At 35.4% G+C, this 21,596-nt stretch overlaps 4 protein-coding genes across 6 annotated transcripts; 1 reads left to right on the top strand and 3 right to left on the bottom strand.

Annotated features, from left to right (window-relative positions):
- Positions 1-10,980: 10,980 nt before the first annotated feature.
- Positions 10,981-13,709, bottom strand: LOC105256644 (ADP-ribosylation factor 1). 3 transcript variants are annotated; one of them, XM_011266758.3, is made up of 5 exons: positions 13,604-13,709; positions 12,134-12,307; positions 11,733-11,842; positions 11,368-11,493; positions 10,981-11,294 (listed from the first exon to the last, which is right to left on the bottom strand). In XM_011266758.3, the coding sequence occupies exons 2-5, from the start codon at positions 12,279-12,281 to the stop codon at positions 11,130-11,132; spliced, it is 549 nt and encodes a 182-aa protein (XP_011265060.1). In that variant the 5' UTR covers positions 12,282-12,307; positions 13,604-13,709; the 3' UTR covers positions 10,981-11,129. The 3 variants fall into 3 exon arrangements, with proteins under 3 accessions (XP_011265060.1, XP_011265059.1, XP_011265058.1); XM_011266757.3 differs by having other exon boundaries at positions 13,383-13,704; XM_011266756.3 differs by having other exon boundaries at positions 13,320-13,704.
- Positions 13,710-14,682: 973 nt separating this feature from the next.
- Positions 14,683-19,820, top strand: LOC105256646 (putative methyltransferase NSUN6). Its single transcript, XM_011266760.3, has 8 exons — positions 14,683-14,789; positions 17,022-17,399; positions 17,489-17,611; positions 17,960-18,155; positions 18,235-18,397; positions 18,580-18,790; positions 19,035-19,325; positions 19,465-19,820. Exons 2-8 carry the CDS (start codon positions 17,271-17,273, stop codon positions 19,738-19,740), a joined length of 1,389 nt encoding a protein of 462 aa, XP_011265062.1. The 5' UTR covers positions 14,683-14,789; positions 17,022-17,270; the 3' UTR covers positions 19,741-19,820.
- LOC105256648 (rac GTPase-activating protein 1-like) lies at positions 14,783-17,063 on the bottom strand. Its single transcript, XM_011266762.3, has 7 exons — positions 16,905-17,063; positions 16,702-16,818; positions 16,303-16,484; positions 16,072-16,229; positions 15,612-15,998; positions 15,372-15,495; positions 14,783-15,298 (listed from the first exon to the last, which is right to left on the bottom strand). The coding sequence occupies exons 2-7, from the start codon at positions 16,736-16,738 to the stop codon at positions 15,284-15,286; spliced, it is 903 nt and encodes a 300-aa protein (XP_011265064.1). The 5' UTR covers positions 16,739-16,818; positions 16,905-17,063; the 3' UTR covers positions 14,783-15,283.
- A 203-nt stretch (positions 19,821-20,023) lies between the features above and the next one.
- Positions 20,024-21,511, bottom strand: LOC112638043 (the record flags this gene model as incomplete). Its single annotated transcript, XM_025408947.1, has 6 exons — positions 20,024-20,110; positions 20,201-20,326; positions 20,385-20,596; positions 20,823-20,832; positions 20,940-21,287; positions 21,362-21,511. Coding segments are annotated over 6 exons (933 nt in total), but the record flags the coding sequence as incomplete, so codon positions are not given.
- Between the last annotated feature and the right edge of the window lie 85 nt (positions 21,512-21,596).

Here is a 21,596-nt window from a genome sequence, read left to right on the forward strand (position 1 = left end):
GACACCTTTGCCAACGAAAGAGACGCGCGCGCGCGCTCTCTCTCTCTCTCTCTCTCTCTCTCGCTTCTCTTTCTTATAATAGTCTTGGCCACGTGCTATGCCGCGCGCTCTTTGATCGATTTTTTTTTTCACGAAAGAAAAAGACAATACAAATGAAATAAACCGACCCGTCGTCTCTCGGTCGCGCCAGGGTATTCCAGCTTCCGACTAGACGGGCGTTTGGAAAAATGTATTCGATACCTGCTCGGTCGAGACTGTCACGCGTCGAGCGCTGCGCTGCACCAGCCAGCACCAGGCGCGGTGCACGAGCCAGGGATTAATCGAGACGACTCGTGTCGTCCAGCGTGTTACCTCGATTGCCTCGATCGCGCGATGGGTGTAGCGGGCGTAGCGAATCGCGCTGTCCGAGGCGGGTGGGTGCGTCATCCCCCTCCCTCCCTCGCCCTCGCCCTCGTCCTCGCCAGTCGAGCCAACCGCGCGCGATGGGCGACGGGCGTCGCAAAAGCCGCGCCGCGCCGCGCCGCGACACCGTGCTATCCGTTTTATAACAACGGACGCTTATGAAATATTTCACGGCGATGAGGAGCAACTGCAACATTTTCGTTCTTCTCGAGACGTTCGTTCCTTTACGATCGTTCTTTCCTTCCGGAAATGGAAGCCCGGAAAAGAGCACCGACGCAAAGCATCAAGCGCTGTCCTGTCAATTTTCAACTTTTTAATTAAATTTGCGACAGCGCGTTAAAGGGGGAATGTAAATGGGAATTTTGGAAAGACGCGGAATTTGCCCCGTTTACAACGAATGCGATGCCACCGTGTTGCATCTACATTTAAAGAGTTTACGCTTGTGCGTGTAACGATACGATGTAAAATCGTTCGTTCCGACGTACATTGTGACAAATGTTTCTTTTCTTTAAAAAAAATACAACCTGCAAGCTGCTTTTTATCGATACGCGTCTGTAATTTTTTTCCTTATTTATTCACTCGCGTTTCAAGACGCTCGCGCATAGATGCGAATAGAGATTATAAAGAGGTGTAAAAGCAAAGTGTAAAACTCGGGATGAGAGAAAGAAAAGACGAAAAAAAGTTACGCGCGTGCGCTCAGCAACACCATTGTTGCATTTAAAGGCGGGGAGGATAATGCTTTCGCAGATCCCATGTGATATACCTGCGGCATTCTTCGTCCCGTATAGCGTGGGGTATTAAGCCGGATGCGCATTCGTCGTGGACCATGTTCGCTCGATTCGTTTCTAAGAAAATCATCTTTTACCTTGAAACGAATTTTACGGCAGATTTTGTTGACGATTCTCGCAGAGATTCTCTCTCGAGAAAAGAATTTTTACATTTCGATCGCGCCTCCCTCGCCCTCGCTTCTCGAATCAAATTATTACTTTTGTCGGTTAATTGGACGATGTCGTTTGCAAATCCATTTCCGAGAAAAAAATCACCCCGGTGACGATTCCAAAGGTATGTCGCGCCTGTTGTCACGGGCCACCTTTGCGCGCCGCTGCTTTTATCGCGCGACGCATCGCAAGACGGGACCGAGATATTCGCGCTCCTCCTCGTTGGACCATCCATTTTTATCCCATATACCCGACGTACATGCGAAAAAAAAGAAGAGAAAAATCCATTCTCCACCTCTACTCTCGAGATATATCTCCGATTGTGAAATAAAAGGAAAAATAAAGTACCTACGCGCGACTCGCATCGGAAGACGCGAGATTTTCAATTTGAGCGGTCGACATTGTCGTTGCGCGAAGCGCTAGGCTTCGGGGGCCAAAGTAAAAAGTATCGCACTTCGGAGCGATCGCTGGTGTAAGATTGAATACGATTGAATTTCGACGGTGCATTTTGCGTTTTCATACAATACAAATATAGCGCTCGCGGCTCCAGGAGAAAGAGACGAGCGCAATCGAGGAAAGAGATGCCGCAAACAGGAAGAAAGGGAAGAAAGAAGAGCCTGGGAAGAACGGTGCCGTCTAGTCGCGTTGACTATTCATAATCGAGAATGACAAATCTAATAGATTGTCGGCTCGTCGCGTGAGTCGTGATGGGAGGTAGAGGGAAAAAGGGAGAAAAAAAAAGTACAAGAATTTTATTCAAAGCAACGGATGTAACGCTTCATCGGATTCGGCCGCGCCGAGTCCTTTTTTCTCGGTCGAGCCCAACAATAATATATATCTTTTCTTGGCGAGCTGCGAAAGAGACCTGACACGAATCGAATCAAACTCGTCTACGACAAAGACGCTCGCACAATACTCATTGTCGTGATGCGAGAGTCGAGATGCGACGGCGTGGAATGCGAGGAAGGTTTTAGTATGTATTGTCATTGGTGTATTTAGGATAAATGCGAGTCTCCCGATTCTTCCAATCCTTCCTTTATAGAGTAACGAACGCATTTTTCAATTACCCGCTGCGTAGATATCGCTGCGTAAATTATCGCTTTCGTCGAGCCGACTAAATCCAACGACATTTGATTGACCGACAGGATGTATTTAATTATGTATTTAACATGCAATTGGTTTTATAAAATTTAAAAATTTTTGAAAATAATTTATATATCCTACAGTTTCGTACAATCTAACTTTGTAGGTAGGGCGAGTAATTTAAGTTTTGTGCAAATCTGTACAAATTTAAATAAAGACGCGACACGGTAAAGTTACGTATATATGTGTAATACGCTTCGATTAAACTTGACTAAATTGAAACTATAATGCAAAAAGAGGGGAGAGGGGCAATTCTTTTTCAAAAAAATAAATGACGTAAATACATTCACATCGCCAGAATAAATAAATTAGAATATATATGTTGGAAGAATAACCGAGCTAGTAATTGTACGATTGCCTAATTATGAATTACGAAAAGCGCAATCCTTTTTCATCCTCACAATTGTATTTTTATTTACTTATTTCATTTACTCAAACAATCACGATCCTTTCCAAATTAAAGGTAATGAAATAGCATAAAGTCGACAATAGGCGACGAGATGATACAATGCTACAAACACAATAAAATGCACGCTTTTCAAACGCGAATGCGAGTGGATTCGCATCGCCTCGCCTCGCCTCGCCCCGCCTCGCCTCGCTTCGCCTCGCCTAGCATCGCGTCGCATCGCATCGTATCGTCGCGTTAAATTAAACCTAAGGTCACCTCGACCCCAGACTCGATATATCGAGAGCATGTCCTATAGATTATAAGAGAGGAAGCGCATTCGATGAATGCGCGAACTGGTATCGCGCGCACGCGATTGAGCTTCTCCTGCGTTTTTGCATCAATCTCAATGCTTGTGACAATCGAGAGGAAAAAAGAAAGAGAAATCTCGTTTGTCATTTGAAAATTGTCCATGTTCACTTTTTCACAAATTTTCCCTATCGATTACAATTTTTACACCCGATAATTCCGCGCCTCAATTATTCATTGAATAATTCAAAAGAGGGGCACACACATGTATATATATATATATATATATATATATATATATATATTATTATATCTAATAAGTAGATCGAGTCTAGCTACGCACCTAGTTGTCGCATACCTTATTTGACGAGCAATCGACGAGAACGCTTGGCTATACTTGGAAAAGTATGGCTCGACGATACGACGCCGGTATTCTCGTACAACAAATCCGTCGTAAACGCTCGTTGCTCGTTGCTCGTTGTGCTCGGTACCATCAATCTTTACAAAAAGTTTCTGTAAAGAAAAAATTTCATGCACTCGGGTTTTTTTACAACAAAGCAAAATTTCTTATAACAAAATTTACGGCGCGGCATTCCGACTTGGGCTCAACTTTAACGTCTCATAATCCCGGCATCGAATGCAAAGGCATTTTCAGCCAAGGTTGATTCAGGCGACTCTCTTACAAATGATTTTAAGAGAAAGATTTTGACCAGATTTTTTATGCTGAGACACGCAAATCAAATTCATAATGCGACATTTACGTCGTAAAATTTCCTTAAATTTTCATAGAAATACGACAAACAAAAGAATTCTTTTCAAATCCCCCTTCCTTTTACGGAATTTCTTCTTTCGACGCGATGGACCTGGCTTTTAATAGGTTTTCGAGACCTCTGTAAAAATTTATCGGACATTTACAAGTCAGATGGAAAAATTTTACTATATATTTCTTGTGAATAAAAAATTTTTTTGTTTTTTTCCGCGCTTTAATAATAACATGTTAATTTTTTACATTTTTATATAATAGAGAGATATCGATACACACGCACGCACACATGAACCAATCTTTCGTTACAAGTCTATCATATGTTTATTCGTATCAAAGTATATGTCAAAATGATTTCTTCGATTCGTTCAAGTTGAAATAATGAGTGAATTTGTGCGATATTTTTTCCTTCAATATCCTTGCTATATATTATATGTACATGTCTCACATTTTTATAAATTTTACTTTTATACAAAAAACACGTGTGTTTTTAAAATGCTCAAAGGTCGACGCTTTATAGAGGCTGATTTTACAAAAAATCTGCAACATATGTATATGTATATTCTGTATAAAAAGTTTCCATTCCACGAGAGGACAGTTGTGTCGGTGATACGCGTGTAATTCTTTCGCCATCTCAAATTATTGCCAATTTATTGCCCGTCATTCAAAAATTTCGCTCAATTAGTGCAAAAATTGATGCAAACATTTTCTCTTTCGTCATCCAAATTTACGTATATTACAATTGTCCAACAGCAATATATTTATAATTACCGAGTTTAAATTGTAAATTCAAAAAAATAAAGATATATAATATTATTTTTTCAGTATAAATATTTAAAACGGAAAAGAGAAGAGAGAATAAAAATTAAAACTTTAAAAAATAAAAAAATCTTAAATTATTATTAAAAAAAACAATATTTTGAAAATTTGCGAAAACGAATGAAAATTTTATTGTTCCCTCCAAGTATATTTTAGAAGAATTAAAATATATTGTTATATGTGCGTTGCGCGTTATGTCATTTTTATTATTTCTCCATAAACATTTTCTCTCATTCAATTTTTAATAATAACAAAATTGACGGCGATATTAATGATAGCCGTAGCCACATGGATGATTTCTAATGGCAGGGGCATGTGTAGCGAGGAATACGTGTCATATACACGTCTCTCGCGTATATATATACATATATATCTAAACAGACTATAATAATATTACACTATAAATACATTTCTCGATGGCGAGACCGTATGCAGGCGCCGGGCGCCGGCGCCGACACCGGCGCCGATAGCCCGGCACCGGCCGTGTACATTACATACGTCCAAGACATTACGTACGTATTCTCGCTCCTTTATTCACCTCTAGCCCCTTTCTTTTTTCTTCTCTCTTCTGCTCCTTTATCCCCTTTACGGTGTCGCGTTGCTTCTTTTGCTTATGCGCGCCTTGGTGTGTGTGCGTGTGTGTGTTTATACATACGTCACAAACTTTCTTAAACTGTGACTAGATTTGATTGCAACACTATGCGTTGTAACTGACTCGGTTCGACAACTATTTCGTCTCATTTTCCCTTCCTTTTTTTCTCTTTTTTTAATCATTAACGCGCGTGCAAACGTTTCGATTCTCTTTTTTTAATAACAATAACGTCGATAGTGAAGAAATGCTTGTCGGGAGAGAAATGTACTAGAATTTATCGAAACGAATATTACGCATTTTTCACATCATAAATAATAAAATACGTTAACACGAGAAAAACGTGTAAAATCACGTATATACAAAAATGTGAAAATGTGCGAGGCCAATCTCTATTCTTAAAGAATACAAAAATAAAATAGATGAAACAGAAATGTCGTTGTAAATTGAATTGAACACGAGCGCGCAATTTCCATTTATGATCGTGTTGCCAATCAAGGAAAAGAAATGATGCAAAATTCAATCGTGTAACTTTGGATCAAATTGTTTCGATACATATACACATGTATTCATAATGTCACAACTATTTTCTAATATTTCTCTCTCTCTCTCTCTCATTCATACTAAAAATGTATTGCCGAAATATTTACAAGTTGAACAAGTTGATAAATTATAAGCTTATACAATTGCGCAATTATGATTCTCCACGTTTTTCCTTTGACATATTATCAATTATGATAATCAAACTTTGGAAAAAAGTGTTATTCTGGCAGAGTCTCACGCATTTTTCTATACAATTAAAATTTGAAATATATTTGCGAGCCAATTTGATCCTTCAAAACATGTTGAAATCGTTTTGACGTGCAATTCCATAGTTTTGATTTTCTCTTAGGCAAAGTGATGGATTGGAAATTGGTACACATCTCTCTCGCGCGTGATAAAGATTAAGTAGACTCTTTCTCTCTCCTCATATCTACATTGCGAGATTTTTCGACACTTGCACATTATTCGTGTCGTGACAAAATTTAGGATAAAATTTGGCAAAAGTATGCGCTACACGTAATCGTCAACACTAGCATACACTTGTCGTGACGCGTATAAATTGAAAAATTAATAGTAATTGCAAAGAGAGAAAGAGAGGGGGGAGGGGGAGAGAAAGAGAAAATTCCTATAGCCTATGCGCCAACACCTCGTTTTATCCGATGCGAGGTTGGATGATGGGGCGGGACGGCAAGTCGGCAAAGATGAGTTGTGGAGAAAACAGGGTGGGGACGGGGGAGAAAATTGAGACGGGGGTTATTCCTTTCACTTCCCTTATCATTCGAGATTCCATATTGGACGCAAGACGCAACAGATCTCGGCGCGCCGCGTGTTCTCGCACCGCATCATTACTGCATTATTATTCAAATCGGAACTACATCACCTCTATGCGAGTTGTGTCATTTCTGTGCAGAGTCATGCGACGTGGCGCCAACATTCCCATCGTTTAACGATATGCGTGCGCCTACTATAAAACGTCCAGATATCAACGTGCGGGTGCTTTTTATTTTTCTTCGCGCGCGCATACATAGACATACGAGTTACATGGACATACGAGTTTATGCGTGCGAGCTACGCAAGAGGATATAAATTACATGTATATTTAATGTGACCCGAGAATGCGGGAATACCATCAAGCTTGACTCTTTGATATGGAACGTACGACGTATGGGTAAAACACGACACTTCTCTTCTCGTCTCAAGTAAATACATGTATGCCGTTGATATTTAAATTTTATAGCCTTTTCCGATTAGAATTTATGATAATCATATGATAATTGTGGCGTCACGATAGCCGCGATACTTGCAATAATCGCAATATTGCAAAAACACGTAATCCTGGCTGTTTGATAAATCTTGAGAAACATTGAAAAATAACTGACAACGAGAAAAAAAATGTAGCCGAAAAAAAAAGAGAAACAAAGTTTCCTTCTTTTTACAATTTCAATGGAGCATGATATTTTTAATGTCGCTTTGTGTCATACTCGCTAACTGTTACGCTTTCTTGTGCACAATCACACAACTTACATATACGTGTAAAAGAAGCACGTACTCAATTGTGTCGAAAGAGAGAGAAGATAGATTATACATGTAATTAATTATTAAAAATTATATAATTATAATGTTTTATCGATAAAAGACGGATAAAACTTTTTATTTAAAAACATCACATTATCTTACATGACATTATCGCGACATATTAACGTTCGTGCTTTCTTTTTTATGTATATTGCAAATTATCTTCGGTTCAAAAAATTATCATTTTCATTGCTTTTAATAGCAAATTTATGGTATGTCGCGGATATAATTTCTTTTTAACAAAAATGTCAAGTAGTATTAAAATAAAATTATTTATTTACTTTTCAACAACTATGATGTGCGTCAATATATAGAGATAAAGAAATACAAGTAATAAATATATCTTTTGTGTATTGGTTTCTAAAATTGAGTTTGAAGAAAAAAAGTTGCCTATATATAATCACATATCAAATTATATGTATGCAATTATACATATACATACACACACACACACACACACACACACACATATATATATATATATATATATATATATAGAGAGAGAGAGAGAGAGAGAGAGGGAGAGAAAATCATGTCTTAAACATTTTTCGCGTTTATCATGAAACACCCTGTCTATTTATATCAATTATATACATATTGTTTTCCGATTATATTACACAATAAAAGGGTAAATGACGCGCGCATAGCGTGCGCTTTGTAATATGTAGTATTGAAAAATGGACGTTTACATATGTACGTATCTACATATATACGTATCTACATATATGTGGTGTTTTATAATGGCAATTACACACACACACACACACACACACCACACACACACAACACACACACACACACACACACACACACACACACACACACACACACACACACACCACACACACCACACACACACACACCACACCACCACCCCACTCTCTCTCTTTCCCTCTTTCTTTCTTTTCCTCTCTCTCTATCTGTCAATAGCTACGGTCGGGGAGACGCTCTGGATGCTTTAAAGCGTTTGATCGACCCACTCCTTTTGTCCTGAATGGTCAATAAAACGCTTCAAAGTATCCAGAGTGCCTTTTTCGTAGCCATGTGTCTATCCGAAATTATATGTATTTGAATTCGAGGATATCGAAAAGCCATTTTCAATATAAATCAAAATCGATTACGGAGAGTTATACCGAGGTTTATAAAGATTTTTCTCTCTTTTATAAATATGTGATGTATGCGAGCAATATAGCTGGGAGCGGAAATAAATTAAATGATGCACGTGAAACGCGCGAGACAATTGCATCACATCATCTGGTCAGAATCTCGCAGTCATAAAAATGGATTTGATTTACATATATGTGTCACACAGTCTGCATTGAATGATGACAATGAATATATCTATAAAACTAAACGACAAGATTATGATTTACCAGTTACCATGCGTGTACGTTATCGAGCGAAAGAGATGGTTCGTTAGAGATCGACCGTTGCATCGTGTAAACCATATGTATATATCTATATATACATAACTATAGAGAATGTAATAAAATGTTTTAATCTTTCTTACAACAAAATGTTTTTCAATTTTTCATATAAATTATAATTATAGTATACTCTTTCATGACCGAGCATACATGTTACGTATATATAATGTACTAAATATACATTTTTTTCATTTCTTAATTAAAAACTTTCATTTTTTTAAATTTTAATTTCTCAACAACATGAAATACAAGTGCAGATTAAATTTTCCAACAAAATTTGCGTAGGCATGTGTGTGTACACACGCACGCACGCACGCGCGCACACACACACACACACACACACACACACACACATACACATGCCTATACTAGAGAGACCACTAGTTAAAATCAACTGATATAATTGTGCGACATGTTTCATGATTAAGCTACAATCAATTAAAGAGGGAATCTTGATGTAAAATTAATAATACCACCCCGACTTGCCGTTTTTTCCAGTGAAGATATGTAACCTCTTCAATAGCAAATTTTAATTACCGTGCGTTCTTGCTGATATTAGAGTATTATTGTTTCAGTCGCTTATCTCGCGTTACAAAAACATCCACTCATCGTCCCCTTTGAGAAAAACCGCCCTCATTATGTTACCTTTCGTTATATAAATACGCGTGAAATCTCGAATAAGAATTTATCAACTTAAACAAAGATTAAAAAGACTATTCATTGACAAATAACATATAGACTACATAAAGCACAATTACAATATATTTCACAAATTGTTTAAACATTCATACATAATATGAATTTTCGCATATGACGAAAAGGCGATTCAATGAAAATAGGGGAGAATTAGCTCGTAAAAACAATTACCTCAAAGACAGGAAAAATGTTTGGACATAGAAGAACGACCGCGAATTAGCGTCATAATCGCTGGCGTATATAACGCCACAAGTCCAAAGTATGTATCGAATTCCAGTAGTTGCGAGGCCTGAATCTCTTGGCAGATAGCTCCAACTCTTGTAAATTAGTCTCTGAATTTTTCCGTCACATTCACTGCACAATTTCGGAATGTGTCGAGGATACATTCTAATTTATCTTACCAAGGTGCAATAAATAAGTGTGATATCTCCTCTATAGTGAGATATACATAGTTGGATAACTACAAGTTTGATGGGATGGGCAGGTGAGAAAAGGAAGAGGACACACCTGCCACAGTCAAGAGATAACCATTCGTATATCTTTTGTTTTCTCAAGTTTTCTATCGCCGAGGATATATATATATATATATATATATATATATATATATATATATAAAAATAAAAAGAATTTAAAAAATGAATTTTTTTACTATATAACTAGGAAATATAGAGTTAGTCATTGCACCGTTTGCTGCAATCACTTTCTGCGTTTTCGTGTCAACCATCCTGGGCTGAGATGAGAGCGACTTTTATAAAATGTAATGTGGACAGAGCAACATTCTCTTGTCTATTGATCACATTTTATCGTATTTATATAATGTAATGTACAATATGCAGCTACATTATGATAATCGGTATGTCCAACGCATTGAAAACTGATAACACTGTGGGTACTTTATTCGTTTTTCATGTTTTTGAATTTTCTTATCGAAGGTATCATTTAAATTATTCATTAATGTGTATCGTATGTTTCAGAATTAGGTACTTTAATATAATTACTCCCAAGTTCTCCACATTTTTTCGTGGCATCTCTGTGTAAAAAGTTGTGTAACTATAATGCTAATATAATAATAATAATATAATAATAATAATAATAATAAGATTTGCGCAAGGCAATAGTCCGGTGTGGCCATTCGATCATGTGCCTACGGCCTCGCTTGCCCACTCCTCTCCCCCCCAAAAAAATTTGCCTAGACAGACAATTCTCAGTAATGAACCTTCTATATATATACATATATATTTATATATGTATATATATATATATATATATATATACACATATATATATACATACATGTATATATACATATATATGTATGTATATATGTATATGTGTGTGTGTGTGTGTGTGTGTGTGTGTGTGTATGTATGTATGTATGTATGTATCCACCATTCAGGATCAGAGATCTTGCAGTTTATATTTTGTTTGTTTCTTATAATGTATTACTCATTCATCGCAAAGAGCCAAGGGGGGACAGGTGTGCAGCTGTTTTTGTATGATGTTAATATAGCAACTGAATGTTGACAGAATAATTTCCCAATTAGCGATTGGCATTTTTCAGCTGATTGGAAAGCCAATCGAGGCCTTCGTAAAGTCCGTCTCCACTTGTGGCACACGTTGCTTGGATATACCAATTACGATTACGTAGAGAATGTAATCCCAACTTGTCAGTGATTTCTGCTGCATTCATTGCATTTGGCAGATCCTGAAATACAGTTTCTTTAATATCGTCTTTCGCTTAAATTTCTTGTAACACTTTATGACAATTTATTACTGACTTGTTTGTTAGCAAATATGAGGAGTACCGCATCTCTCAGTTCATCTTCCGCAAGCATTCTCATCAACTCTTCGCGTGCTTCGCCAATACGTTCCCTATCATTACTATCAACGACGAATATCAAACCCTACAGAAAATGAAAGATATGAGGGACAGAATAAAACTGATACAATCTCAAAATATTCATGCGTGATGTCAAAAAGTCAAATCTAAAGTTAAATCTATCCGATGAAAATAATCGAAAGAAAGATATAATGCACTTTTATATTTGGAGTAAACATGTTATATATTAAACATAATAAAAAACATGTTAGATAATACATTAGAATCTAACGCTATTTTGTTTAACATTAATAAAGAACATACTTGCGTATTCTGAAAATAATGTCGCCAGAGCGGTCTTATTTTATCTTGGCCACCTACATCCCACACGGTGAAACTTATATTCTTATACTCGACTGTTTCTACATTGAAACCTAAAAAATACATTTACACATATGATATTCATATATCTCATACATATATTTGTAAATTATCACACTTTTACGTTTAACACAAAAGTTGCAAAATACATAACGTTAACACGCACATACTTTGCAATAAATAAATTTTTTATTACTGTTAAAATACCATAATTATAGTCATGAATCAAATATAATCAAATATAATCACATGTAACATTACTTTCCCTTTTTTAATTTCTTTTTATTAAATTTTATACAACACGAGAGAGAGAGAGAGAAAGAGAGAAAGAGGGATATATTTACCTATAGTGGGAATTGTAGTAACAATTTCCCCTAATTTTAATTTGTACAGTATTGTGGTTTTTCCCGCTGCATCAAGACCCACCATCAAAATCCTCATTTCTTTTTTGCCAAAGAGGCCTTTGAATAACGTCGCAAACATATTCCCCATGATTGGTATCGATTATGTCAAAGGATCTGAAAAAAATATATTACAATACAATTAAAAGATATAAATGTATATTTCTATAAAATATATAAAATTATCTTTTTCTCACAAACACGCTTGTCTTATATAAGGAATGAAAAATTATAAATTGTCCCATTACTTTGTATTACTTTAAATTTTAATGATATACCAAAGTATATGTATATGTATGCAGCTAAAATCGAGCAATATAAAATGTAACGCAAGTGTATGATATTGTTACGCATTGAGAGAGGTGTACGCAATTTTTAAATTGTAGAAATAAATTTTGTTGCGCAAAATAAAAAATTGAATCGACACATTTGATATTATTTACTTTGCGCATACTGCAAGAGTAGCGTGAGAAAGATTTATACATATGTGTGTGTGTGTGTACATGTGTATGTGTATATATATATATGTGTATATACATATATATGTAAATGCCCTCTAATGCAATTGCGACTACGAGTTACGAGGAAAGAATTATACGTGTATTTCCTTTGTTTCCTTTTTTTTGGTCTCTCTTCTCTGCCGTACGCGGATAAGAAAATCGAGGAAAGAGACGACAAATTTGATGGGAAAAAATCTAAAGGATAAGAGATGGCACGTGGGCGAAGACGAGAAAGAGACGGCGGTTAATCGACAAAGGCGCGAGGCGCGACACGCGTAAGTCGTCCCTCGAAACGCACACGTACGTAACGTATACGTTATACACAAGAGTGTCCGACCGCGGCATACCTTGGCGCGTACACGCCACGGTACAGCAATCGCCGCAATTTGGCGTCTTGCAAGAGCCTCGCAAACTAACCTGATCGCGTTAAAGAGCCCGAGACGAAACGATCGGATTAATCGAATCGTACGCGCGCGTACTCGACTCTCGACTGGAAGGAAAAAAAATTAAAGAGAGAGAAAAAAAGGATCACGCACGCACGCACGCACGCACGAGATGCTCACGCTGCCCGCTACCTATCGATTCTCATTTTAATACATCGCTACGATTATCGTCAAAGACTAGCGTACCCTCGGGGATCACTTATAGACCTCTCTGCTGACAATCTATGCAGTTTTAAAGGGTGTTCGTACTATTTAAAAGGCCAGTGGAGCGTGATACTGCGAGCGTGGCGGAAGATTTTGTGCGGTTTGCGAAGCCACTGCGTACACCCGGTTGTCTGTCACCTTCGACCTACTCCCCAGTGAATCGTCGAGGGTTCTCCGCTCAAAGATCCATTACCCAGAGACTTGCTCTTACTATCGAGTTCCCTGGTAATGCCACGTTGCACATATACGCCACTTGCGCTACTTACGTTTCAGTAAAAAAGATTATTTTCACGAGAAACGATAAAACATAAAACCAACACTCTCTCGAAAAGTACCGTATGTCAAAATGGCGGACGTGGAAAGGATTCATGCCTTATGCCACGTATAGGATCACCGGGCCGTCGCGATTGGCCCGACGAGTCACGTGACGCGTGAAAATTAACATTGGTACGCGAGTACTCTGATAGATGGCGATGTTGAATCGGAAATTTCGAAATTGTGTCGAGGCGTATATATGTATGCGGGTATCGCCGTCGGGCATTGCCGTCGAGCGTCGAGTCGAGAGAGGGAGAGAGAGAGAGAAAGAAAGGCGAAAGCTTCTACCCTCACGCCTATATGTAACATGCGTCTTTCTCTACGTACATGGAAACGTATAATTGCGTTTTTAATTCTTCCCCCCCCCCCCTCTATCATTCGTGTTATTTCTATCCGATTATTTTTGCTGCATTAAATTTAGCCTATAAAATACAGTGGTAATTGCAGTCAAGTTACACCCTACGACAAGAACGAAACAAACGTATAGACCGATCGACATTTTCAAATATATTTATATTAGATGTTTTTGTATATATAAAGAAAAGATCAGATCGCGCTATACATCAATGGACAGAAATATAAAAGAAGAAACTGGATACAGCGTGTATTTAATAAATTGTACACACACCTTGCTATATTAATAGCGTTTTATGCTACACAGAATGTTTGCAATCGTATAAATTATATGGATGGATGAAATGGCGACAAAATAAAATGAACAGTACGATGCTTCCTATTATTTATTTTTGCCATGAAGTAAGAGAGAAGGAGATCGAGCTTGATAGCGTGCGAGTAGAGAAAATGGTCCCGAAAAGAAACCAGAAGAGTGGAAAGCCAATCGGAACTCGCGCTGGTAATAAGCAGGGTGTAAACGGTACATTAGAAGAGCAAAAAGTAGAAATTGTGACTACCAGCGCGAGTTCTGATTGGCTTCTGCTGTTTTGCTTTTCTGTCAAGATGTGAACGCGCCCTTACACTGCGTCCTCCTCTGTGTGAACTCTGTCGCTTGCTGAAAAACGCCCAGAATTTGCACAAAGGTAAATAGAGCAAAGAGGTTAAACAAAAGCCAAACAAACTCCGAGTGAAAACGAAACGGACGCGATAGTGAAGAGCGCGACCGAACCGATCTCGAAAAAGGTAATTTCTCGAAAAACTCGAACGAGAAATGAAACTAAATATTTCGAAATATTAAACGATACGCTCTACTAGTGCGTTGATTCATTAAGGAGATGAAAATTCTAAATTTCCAATGTAATCAGATGTAAATGGATTCATCAAGAGGAGAATACATACATATATATATAAAACACAAAGAGACACAAGATTTTCAACATTGCAAAATGAATTATTCTTCTTTAAATATTGGAGTATAACCAAAGTTCAATTATCCGTAATACAATTATAACCAGTCGTGTAAAAGCGTTTACTAAATACATTTACTAAATACGTTTATTAAATATTCCCAACATGATATATAACATTTGAAATGAGACACATTACAATATATAATTATACGTTTATGAACATGTAAAATTAATAAGGTTCAATCGATTAAATTGTAAAACTGGATCCTTTTTTTCTCCACAATATTGTTCCACTGCAAAGTAACAAACTTCAAGTTTTATTGGTTATTACTGTTTGACAATCTAAAATTATATTGCAAGGATATTAAATTTACAAAAAGAGCGTTATTATTGTTATCATTAGTAGTACGCTTACAGATGTATTGTGTAATATTGCCGTCTTCTTTCCACATGGAAGCGAAAAAACTTGCGTCTTACATTCTGCGTGACACACAACAGTGCAGTCTCTGCATCTTAATATTATCTTTCCAAATCTGATTCTGACATAAAACAAAAGAAAAATTATATAACTTTGCATTATATTTTTGTTAGAATGTGTTTCGTTCTGTTTCGTTCGTCACATTTACCTGTCGCAAGTTACCTTTGATCAAATTACCTTTTACTGCACAAACTACATGTCTCTGGTTTAATAACTATCTTTGACACAAAGTTATGATTCACGAGCGCTTCTGTATTCAACGGTTTGGAATCGGTATTTTCATTATTAGATGTAACTTTGATTTTAAAAGCAGTATACGTATCGTCGTTTGCCTTAGCTCTTGTAGTTGTTGCTCCATCGGATGAGTTAAATTTTGCAACTTTATCTAATGTGTTGCATTGTTCATTTACAGAATAATCATTGTAAAGTTTGTACTCTTTCCATTTTCTATTTTTTTGCGCTTGTATAATAATATCGGTGTCCAAATCATCTTCCGACTTTGATAAACAATTCAAGTCGCTTAATATCGAACCTGTCGAATCCATTTCTGTTATTGTGGTCAGGCTACAAATTAGTAAGTTGTGTAACGTAAATGAAATCATTATATCACAGATACAAAATAGATTGATGTACTTACTATCCATCGGACTGTTTCTCTTGGACGTGTAGATTATTACACATTTTGAATTCAAACGTAGGTTTGATAAGAAATTGTAATTTCTTTCTTATTTCTTCGTCCAAGCTCGCTTCTCCATCATGGAATAACACTTTTCTAACTGTATTAATTTGACTTTCCTTTTAAACAGATTTATATATACAAATAAGTATCAAGTGACAGCGTACAAAATTTTTATAGTAATTAACTTACCAATAAATTTTTATAATGCTCAACTACTCGACGTTTACGTTTTTCATCCTCCAAATTTCTTCTAGCGTTACATAGTTTCTGATTAAGATTTGCAATATTTTGATGAGCCTTGTCTAAATCTAGATAAAGTTGTTGATATTCTTGCAAAGGTAGACGTTTCATTTGCGACACATTAGTAGCAACTGCATTACAGATATATCATTACCATGTATACATGTACATTGTATATAAAGAGAACTATACTATAATACAAGAATTTGAGTTTGAGATTAAAGATAGATTTATAATTAGATGTTTTTTGATATGATGTAGAATTATTCTTAATTTTAGATATAATATTTTATATTGATACACACACACACGTCTACACAACATGTAACAAAGAAGCGATTTACAAACCTCCATGTACCTCATTGTTGCTCACCAAAGATGACATTGTGTTGTTTCGTAAATCTCGCTGTCAAATATCTAATGCTCTTTTTTTCATTGCACGGGTAGCGACACAAAGTTATGTGGCTATTTGGAAAACGAGAATTTGAACAAATTTCAATTCAATGTGCAAAGATATTTAACAGTTTCTGCTATTAACAAGATTAGTTTACCTTTCAAATCTTTCAATCTTGCCAAACAGTTATATAATAGGACATTTCTAGTTAATTATAATTAATTATTTAAAAGATTCTCAACAAAATATATTTTTCTCTCTCTTTGTTTTTCAGAAGTACAGACGTTGTTGAGTGTATATATAGAGATTGGTGATGATTGGATCTCTAAATATATATTATATATATTATATTAAACAATGTTAAAGACTTTTGCTCAATTGTCCAATAGTTGAAGGGCAATTACACGCTGATCTTACATCTGTATCACACAGCTCTGTAAATATAAGTTGTTAAACACATACGCGAAAAAAAAGAAAAGGACATACGTGTATACACATACATATATACATACACACATATATAATGTTGGAACAATCATATCATTTCGGAGAAACGCCGTTTAAAAATAAATCCGAAATATACGACGAATTGATAACAGATTTAGGAAAAGTTATCACTAATGACGGATATTTGCAAAAATGTGAAATTCAGGTATTTTAATACAATTTTTATAACTTTCTCCCTGCTACTTTATAATTTGAATAAAATGTATTTTTTTCTAAAAACAAAAAAAATTATAGGAAAAGGTCAATGCTCTCTGCAAATGGATGTGTACAACTCCTAGAAAAAGTATTTATAGATTAGATCACTTTTCCAATCATTATGCAGACAATCTGCAGAAACTTTGTAAAGCATTAAAACAGGTATGTTGGCGCGATAGTTTGAATAATTTTATAATTTTAACAATGCTTTATTATATAATTATTATTTATTAATACTTAATAATTTATTTAATACTTTTCCGACGAAATTGTAAGAAGCAGCAATATATGCCAATTATTTCAGTGTCAAAACTTAATCGATACTTTTAGTATATTGAGACTTATTATTTTTTTAATCTTCTCTCTCTCTCTCTCTCTCTCTCTCTCTCTCTCTCTCTCTTTCTTATAAACTTTATTAATTACAAAAGAAAAATATATTTTTCTCAATGTTTGATGTTTTACTTGAATTATTCTATATCTGTTTACACAATAGAGCTTTACATATATTAGGTTGATAAACCAGATCCGTCTATTCACTTTTTACCTGATCTTCCAAACGGGATAGTCGCTGTTGATAGTTGGGATTCATCGGTATCTCTCGATTTAAAGAGATATCCAAACGAGATTATTGTCGATGCTATATGTGGTGCAGCTGTACTAAGAGGGTCTCACGTTTATGCTCCTGGTGTTATTGGGATGCCGAATGGTAATCCTTATACGTATATAGCATTCTCTCTGTTAATTATGTAGCCACAAAAATTATTATTATTATAAATTCACTATAGGTTTAATCATTAATTGTAAAGTTAGCGTATTCGCCGACGTTACCGGTCATTGTAAAAAAGGCTTAATTAAACCATACCCAGATAGCAAGAAGATGTATTTGGGTAATGGCATTCTTCGACAAACTAGGAAAGAATTATTTGGTAAAGCTGCAACAAATCCATGGTAAGGAACAATTAATAATGATGAAGAAAGAAAGATATAAGCTTACTCTTTGTTATATTACAATTGGAGAATTTCTCCATTCGAGCTGTACAAATGCTCCTTTTCGTTTATTTTCGTTATACATGATTGAGTGTTGTACCATACATATAGTATCAAAAATGATGCTGTAAATTGTCTTCCAGCGGTATTGCAATAATTATGAGCGATGTAATCTCACGAGTTCCACAATTGAATACGGATAATGAATTTTTGAGACCATATGCACTGTTACAAAATTTGCCGTCTATTATATGTAGTCTAGTCTTAAATCCCCAACCGGGTGAGACAATTTTGGATATGTGCGCTGCACCTGGTAACAAAACTACGCATATTTCGTTTCTTATGAAAGGCCAGGTAAATATTTGGAAAAAAAAAGTTTATTTTACGGATCATATCAATCAGCAGATAACTGTCCTTTCTAGCTATTTTTTTACACTTTTCTTCTTTTTAAAAAGTTGAAATTTGAGTATATATTTACTTCTTGAAATGAGGAGAAGAAAGAAAAAGAAACTAGATGTAGAGAGTACATGTAGATAATGATGGTATTTGTTCTTTTAATCATTTTATTTTTAATTATTATCTCTAATATAATTTCTAGGGCAAGATAATAGCATTAGAGAAAAATGCAGGTAAAGCGAAGCGATTTAAGGAAAAGTGTAATGACGAAAACATTAAAATATTTTGTTACGATGCTACAAAGGCTGTCGTTGAACGAGGCGATAGTTTTGTCGGTAATACCGATACACCCCCATTTAAACAGGATCACTTTGATCGTATTCTCTTGGACGCACCATGCAGCGCATTAGGTCAAAGACCGCAATTGTATAATACAATCACATTGGCGCAGCTTCGTTCGTACATTCCCTTGCAACGAAGTCTTTTTTCTGCCGTAAGTCGACAAATTAGTTTTTATGCAAACGGACATTCATAAATATGTGTTGCGAATGTGTATGTGTGTGTATATATATATATATATATATATATATATATATATATATATATATGATTGTAATAAATTACATATACAGGCCGTCCGTCTCTTGAAACAAAACGGAATATTGGTGTATAGTACGTGCACTATTACAATAGCAGAGAATGAAGGAATCATTGCTTGGGCATTGAAACAATTTCCACAGTTAAAATTAGAATCCGTTACAGATCGGATAAAAACAAATAGATATGGTCGTCAAGGATATACCATAGATGGTCTAGTGAACGAAAATGCGAGAAAAGTATGTAGATTTGATACTGAAAGTATTGATTCTGTTGGATTTTTTATTGCATGTTTTAAAAAATGTTGCTAGTATAATTAAGTGCATTGAAACTGTACATTATCTGTATATCTAAAGTTATTCCGTTGAAAAATAGACTCTTGATTGCAAGACTCGATGAGCTTATGTGACATGTTTGAATCTGAAAATGAAATTGTCATCTTTATATTTATTTAAGATAGGATCAGTCCTTTATGATAACAATTGAAAAGAGGAGAAATATACGTGTGGGCGCGCGCGCGAAAGAAGGTAGAGGTACACACACACACACACACATACACGCATGTACATATACATGTTTGGTACCTCTTATACTTTACTGTTGCTTGTACGCGATTCCATCTCCAATGATCTCCGTTGTTATCACAGAACAATTATCACAAATTGCGTACAATGTCTCTACCTAAGTTTAAAATTTTTAAACAGAAAGAAAAAAGAGAGATTTATTTAACAGAAAAGGGTGTAAAAATGTACTATTTTCATTATCATTTACATGCATTCCGTGAGTGTCAGGAAAGAAATAGATGTGTAGATACATGTACTCTTGCGACTTGAGGGTAAAATATGCGGGCCATATAGCAAAAGATGGTAGAATTAGCATATTGTCGTTAGTGACATCCTGAAAATACGATACAATAATCTTTGATTGTTAATTATGTAAGCATTTATATTTCTACCTCGATATACATCGAGCACCAATCGATTTCGCTCATAATGAAGAATCTTCCTTCGCCGCCGATGTTTTTAACTATCAGAGATAAAACAACTTGTTGATCTACGTGACACTCTCCACAATCGAAGCTCTTCAATTTCTTGCAATACAGTATACTCTCTCCAGATATGTTTGATGCGTCACTACCTAAATCGGTAAACTGTAAATTCAATTTCACTTAAAAAGAAATGCAGATTATTCGGGATATTATTCAAAAATAAATAACAAAATTTTATACCTTTTCGTGAGAATTTGTTTGTGTAAATAAAATTTTCGCAATACACTTTTTATTTTTTACTATATCTTTTGCTTGCAGTTTTTGTCGCGAATGTGCAAAAGACGGGATACTAGTCACTATAATAATTAAAGGTATATATAAAAAGAGAAATTTCCATTTTTCTACATATTTTTTCCTACATATGACGCTATTATATTATTTTTACTTATTCTTTGTGCTCGACTCAAGTGCTTAATTTTTCTTTTTCTTTTTGCAAATAGACAAATTTTATAAATTTATTTATAACAATTTATAAAATTTATTCAACAAGAATACCCCTATATGCTTAGGTGTATTCTCACATATAAGTACCACAATTATAAATTTACTTTGTAATATCGGTGAATCACGATATCCGCGTAATTTAATAATCACCGAACGTCCTTGTTGTACATTTATCACTAACATTTCTTCGGGTTCGTCCAAGATGTCACAACGAAATAAAATAATCAATTTTACATGCATTCCTGGGGAAATGCCACCCGTTTGTCTTTTACATTCAATCATGACATTGAATCGTGAATGCATAGGCCGTACTGGTAATTGAAATCTAGCTAAGGACGTACTCACATTTTGTAGCATGACAACTTTCTACAATGAAGAGTGAGAATATTTTCATTTAAAAATTGTTTTTACAATATCTACTTACCTATCCACTCACCTACCCGATATAACTTATTCGATTCATAATTGCGAAATTCCACAAAATTGGGGACTGCAATTAAAATTGTTTTTGGTGTTTCTGTTTTTCGAATATTTCTTTTTGATTGACTAACCAATGAAGCAATTGATTTGATTTTTCTGAGTGACGAAAAGCATAATTAATATACACACACGTATATACACATGTGTGATAGTGTCTAATAAAATTAAATTATATATTAATATAATACAAAATAT

This window comes from Camponotus floridanus, unplaced genomic scaffold (assembly GCF_003227725.1).
Source record: "Camponotus floridanus strain SB8 unplaced genomic scaffold, Cflo_v7.5 scaffold24, whole genome shotgun sequence".
In the NCBI taxonomy this organism is placed as follows: Eukaryota; Metazoa; Arthropoda; class Insecta; order Hymenoptera; family Formicidae; genus Camponotus; species Camponotus floridanus.